The sequence below is a fragment of the Vipera berus genome, assembly GCF_964194415.1.
Source record: "Vipera berus genome assembly, chromosome: 1".
Classification (NCBI taxonomy): Eukaryota; Metazoa; Chordata; class Lepidosauria; order Squamata; family Viperidae; genus Vipera; species Vipera berus.
The window spans coordinates 159221240-159226977 of NC_138202.1; the positions used below are offsets into that span (position 1 = coordinate 159221240).

Genomic DNA, 5738 nt, shown 5'->3' on the forward strand with positions numbered 1-5738 from the left:
CGGTGCAAACAATAATTTATTTAAATAATCTCTTCGTATTGTAAAAGGAACATTGAGTGATTTTTTTGTTTGTTTGTTTGGTTTTTGTAATAAATAACCAAGAACATACATTTTTTTTTAAAAAAAACACGTTTTGAAGGTTTTTAAACTACGAATTGGGAAAATTCAGTAGCTTGTACTTTGTGGTAATGAAAGGAATAAAACAGAATAACAAAGAAAACGTACGGAAGCTGCCTGGAGAGAAAAGAGGGGGAAATTATTGGTTCACAAAACATGAACAAATGTAGCCTGTCCAATAAAACTGCCCTTCCTCTTTTTTAAGGCAAAGAAGTTGGGGAGAATTAGCACAAACAACTCTATTACAAACATATATATATGTATGTATGTATATATTTATATCTTTTTCTTGCGAAGAAAAAGTCCTGCAAACTTTAAAAAAAGATAATTTAAACACAGCTGGGTTTCTTTTTCCATTTTAAATATCTACATATAAAAATTATTTATCTTTCCCCCCCCCCCAACATCAAAATGAGGTCATCTGCAAAGGCACCTATAAAAACGTATAAAAAATAAACAAAATTAAATAAGAAATTTTGCACTAGCGATCTGATGAAAAATGGGAGTAAAGTTGATCTGTGCTCGCGCCGTGTGCACAGTTTTTAACGTCTGATTTGCTGCAGACTAGGCGGGGTAACGGAGAAGGTAAAGCTGGTGGGGGAAAAAAAGGGATTGGTATAAAAGGTTTAAGTCGAGGTGATGGGGCGGGTGGTCAGCAAACCCTGAAGGAGAAAAACAATCATTTGAGAGCTTTTGACCAAAGGTGTGACCACAGCTCTGCCCGGATTTCACGCTTGTCAATAAGGACGTTGTCAGCGACTCTAGAGTCACCGACTGGGTGAGTCTCATTCTAAGCCGAGGTTTGGGCGGGGAGGGGGTGGGCAACTAGATTCTGATTGAGTCCAAAAACTTCAGGGGTTATTCGCTGAAGTTTCAAGGCGCTTGTCCCGTTTGGCACCACCAAGTCGGGCGGGCGCCGCGGCTGAGATGTTTTCGGGTGGGGAAGAATTGTGGACTCTTTCCCAAAGCACCGGGGGTGGGGGGTGGGGGGAAAGGGGGTACACCTCTGCCCAGCGGAACAGAAAAAGGCTTCCTTCTCCACCCTGGACAGTCCCTCGGAGAGCAGATTGGGTGCACGGGCTGGGGTTAGAAAATAGTCCCTGCGCTGACGGCCGCGCCGTGGTGATGGGCATGGTGAAGGTGGGGGTGATGCTGGTGAGACTGCCCTTGCTGCAGGATCGGGGAGGCTCCTGGCAGATGGGAAGCCGCGGCGCCGGACGCCTGGTGATACCACGAGTAGTTACCCAGGAAAGCAGCGGCTCCGCTGGGAGTGCCGGGGCTCGAGCCGCCGCTGCTCCCGCCGCCGCCGCCGCCGCCGCTCATTCGCTGCGGGTGGGGAGCAAAGTCCCAGGCGAGGGTGGCTGAAGCAGGAGGCGAGGCGCAAGGAGGAGAGGAGCTGCCGCCGCGTTGCTGCTCTCCCGGGATCTCCCCGCTTTTCCACATCTTCTTGAACTTGGATCGGCGGTTCTGGAACCAGATCTTCACCTTGCCAAAGAGAAGGAGGGGAAAAAGCGGGGATGAGCGGGAGGCATTTAACAGCCCCGACGTTTTCTACCTATTCTAAAATACACACAAATGCCCACAACAATTGCCCTTCTGCCCTGCAGGCCGTTCAACTTCCAGGATTCTCCCATCCTGCCGGCCCTGCTCTGAGTAGGGAGGGTACCAAATTCCCCCGGGTTTTGTTTTTTTGGTTTTTTTTTTTTGCTAGCGGTTTGCAAGGCCTACCTGATTTGTTGTTTATGCCAGGCAGGGAGTATTGTCGACCCCAAGATCTGTGGCTAAGAGGTTCCCCCAAAACAGACGTTTGAAGGCCAGGGAAACTCACAGCTCAGTTGGGGGCAGTCAGAAGAGGTTACAACAGGGCAAGGAGTTTGATCAAGGGAATTTTGATCAAGAAAGGTCTTCTATTATTTTGCAAGGTCTGCAGCAAATACTTGGCTTAGTGAATTCTTTGCATGGGGGGGGGAGAGGGACAATACTGCTGGGATGTTCCCCAGAAATACCTGAGGCCGCCAAGGTAGAGAATCTGCCCAGATAAGGCAATGTGAAGAATGATGGCTCTCCAGCATCTTCCATAGGCATAAATTGAGATTATCTCCAAGAACCTGCTTTTCGAGTTGGCAAAATCCATGGAATAACCTTTCTGGGTTTTTATTCCTGTCTGACCTCCCTAATCATGGGATTTAATAATAAAAAATGTCACGGGACTGGATCCAACTATGGATCCAGAAAGAACTTGAAAGGGGGAGGACAAGCTGTCTGGACTGAAAGAAAATGTGCTGGTCACATTCAATTTCAAATAAGAGTCAATGAAAGATCCTGGCATTAAGTTAGCCTGATATTACGGCACTTTTGCCTCCATGAGTCTGCACAAAGAGGGAGATGGGAGATCCCACCTGGTGCTCTTGGCATTGTCTTCAGCCAAGACTCCTAATCTGTTTGTTGAGTTAACTCCATTGCTGGACTGGCACAATACCTTGGACTATAACCTTGGACTATAAGACGACCCAAATTAGCTGGATTTGAGCAAGCTGCACTCACATAGAGAACTACTAACCAAGAGCAAAACCTGCATCAAACTTGGCACGCAGCATAGGTATTTCACTGATCTGGTTAAGTAAATTGCTCCCAGACACTCTTCTGGTGTCTTCTTACCTGAGTTTGGGTGAGGCCTAGTGAAGCTGCCAACTCAGCTCTCTCAGGCAATGCCAGATATTGGGTCTTCTGGAAGCGTCGCTGTAAGGCTGCCAACTGAAAACTGGAATAGATGGTTCTCGGCTTTCTCACTTTCTTTGGCTTCCCATTAACTATTCGGATCTCTGGCTCACCCTCTTCTTTTTCTGTTGCAAGAAAGGAAAATGGGTGAATAATCTGATTCCAGCAATATACGCCCCATTTTTTTTTTTGGATGAGCCCTGGAGCCTCCATACTTGGCTAGGAATGAAATACGGCAATACAGTTAGTGCCTTGCTCTGCAAAGATGGGACAAAAGATCTCAGTGCCACCATGCCATGCAGGAACTATTTGAGCAAGCTCTCTCCTCTGCCTCCCCATTCCTAAATAAATAATTCAGCCTTAACAAATCAGAAGGAAAAAAGGGGGAGAACACCATATTTTATTAGGAACTCCCTCACCCCATCTCCCCTGTGCCCAAGAGTCTTACCCGGGTCATTGTTGATTGGGGGCGTCCTTGTCCCGTAGGTTGTATAGGAGCTATAGGAGGTGGAATATCCCAGATCGTAATTCCCAGCTTTGGTGGAGTAGGGCACTGCGCTGATGCCATTGGGATGGTACTGGTAAGAGCCCATCTGGGCGTAGGGTGACCCACTGCTTCCGTTGCTATTTGTGCCGCCTCCTCCGCCTCCTCCACCGCTGTGCTGTTGCTGGTTTGTGTAGTAGCTGCTGTCCGTGGCGGTTGACACAGGCAGAGTGGGAGATTCCTGGGGCTTATGCAAGCTGTGGTGCTGCTGCTGGTAACTGCTGGAGGTAATCTGGTTTGAATGCATATCTGAAACAAGGCTGTCAAAGACTCCAGTCATCCTGGTCCTCTATCCCCGCCCCTCTCCCTCCCGCCCACCCTCCGTCGCTCGCTCGCTCGCTCGCTCCCACCCTCGCTCGCTCGCTCCAAGAGTACAGGATCGCGAGCAGCAGGGAGGGAAACTAACTCGGAGTTTCCTATCCGCCACAGGCCGAGCCGCAAAGTCTTGCCCTCTTCCCCTTCCCCTTCGCCGGGGCTGGGGTGGGGGGAGGGTTTCCAAGGAAAAAAAAAGAGGAGAGATCACTGGAGATCCCTAGGGCTGGCCGCCGCCGGCACCGCCTGAGTTGCGGGAGGAAGAGGGCAGAAAGTTGCCATCGCCGCCCGGCTCGGCTCCAGTTTTGGGGCTTCTTAAAAGGCAGAGGCGATCCACCCCCGGGCAGCAAGATCGCAGCAATGCTCCAGCCCCGGCTCCCCAGCAGCGGCTTTTACGATTGTCTGCGGCTCCTGGATGCTGCCAGGTGGGCATTTAACACCAGTCACATGAGCGCGGGCTACGTCACCTAGCAACAGCCAATCCGGCCCTTCGCCCTCGTTGTCTTCTTTCTCTTTTCTTTCCCTCGGCCCTCCCGCCTCCCTGCCTCCTCCTCGCTTCTAATCTTTGGATCCCCGGGGCGGTGGAGGCGCCTCGCAGATGACACGCGCTGGGAAGGGAGGGGAAAGCGGCGCGGGTGGGGGATGGGATGGGATGGGATGGGATGGGGGAAATACCGAGAGAGAGAGAGAGAGCTCCCATCTCCGGGCGCTCCGGGGAAAGGGAGGCTTAATTAACCAGAAAAGAAAGAGCATTGTTTGGGCTCCTTTTGCCAAGCTGCGTTTGAAAGCTTTTGCACGATTTGGTTTTGAAGAGATGAGCGAGTCGGGTCAGATCAAGCCAAAGCAGTGAAGTTTAGTTTGGAGGAGCCGACTCCTTAGCTTAGGATCCCGTTTGCAACCTCGTCGCTGGGATCCCTCGCCAGCCGTCGTCGCCAAACCCGTATTACTCAAACGGCACACGTGCGAGGGGAAAAAAAGATCTTCGGGACGTCTTTTGTCGCGCGTCTCTTTATACCGAGGGTGCTGTCCCCGGTGCGGGAGATTATTAAGTCCCTAAACTGAACTCTAAGGTGCTTCGGGAGAAAAGAGGATTGGAAATCACGGCCCTGTTTTGCCCGTTTGGGAAACGACGTCTCTCTCTTAAGATCTTAGGGGTTTGTTGTTTTTTTTGTTCCTTTTCTTAGGTCCGTGAAGACTCAGTCTTCCAAGTCGTGGTCGTCCCAAAGGTGTATTTTTTTTCCAAAAAGCAACAGGACTTCTTTAATTCGACCCTCCCCCCCTTGAAAACGTTTCGTTCTCGAGAAGAGAAACATTTTCAAAGGAAAGAAGAAGAAAAAAAAGAACGCCCAGTTGTTGTTTTTTTTAAAAAAAACCAAAACACCTTTGGGACAAACTTCAGCAGTTGCAGCTTTGATCCCGCTCCACGCCAAACATCCAGCAGCCCTACCCGTTTTCTTCCCAAACCACAACCTGCAACGCGGCGGGTGTGAGAAGGCGGGGTTTTTGTGCCTGTGTAGAGAATATTTTTTTTGGGGGGGGGGGGAAAGGCAAGGCAAGTGCTTACAAAACGAAAGAAAGATCAGAGTCGCCTACGGTAATCCAGGCTTCACCTACCTGGCGCCCTCCAGAAATCTTGGTTTATCTCTCTCATCATCCCGGCTAACATTTGCCCATCCTCCCGTAGAATGACAGGGCTTTCAGTCTAAACGCTTCTTATGGCGCGTGAGGAGGAGGAGGAGGGGGGGAGTTAGTCGGGATTTAACGCCCACTCGGTCGTCCCCACTTTAGGAAACATGGACTCGCGAGGGACCGGTAGGTGGCTGCGTTCTTGGCCTTACCCTTTAGCGCCACCTAGCGGGCAGCTGTTGCCACTGAAGAGCGGAGGAGACGGGGTAATCGCACCTAGGCGCCAGGCTCTTCAATCACCTAGCCCAGCAAAACAGTAATTAAAAGCCACAACACTGAGCCAGCGCACATCCTCCGAAATCCTCAGAAGAAAGAGACATACCTGTGCGGGAGAACCAACTTGTTGCGACAGCTGCTAACG

The 5738-nt window shown here is 50.4% G+C and overlaps 1 protein-coding gene across 1 annotated transcript; it reads right to left on the reverse strand.

Annotated features, from left to right (window-relative positions):
• Positions 1 to 1203: 1203 nt before the first annotated feature.
• Positions 1204 to 3659, reverse strand: DLX2 (distal-less homeobox 2; the record flags this gene model as incomplete). The annotated part of the gene is made up of 3 exons (XM_081315126.1): positions 1204 to 1602; positions 2776 to 2960; positions 3284 to 3659. 3 exons carry the CDS (start codon positions 3657 to 3659, stop codon positions 1204 to 1206), a joined length of 960 nt encoding a protein of 319 aa, XP_081171252.1.
• Positions 3660 to 5738: the final 2079 nt, after the last annotated feature.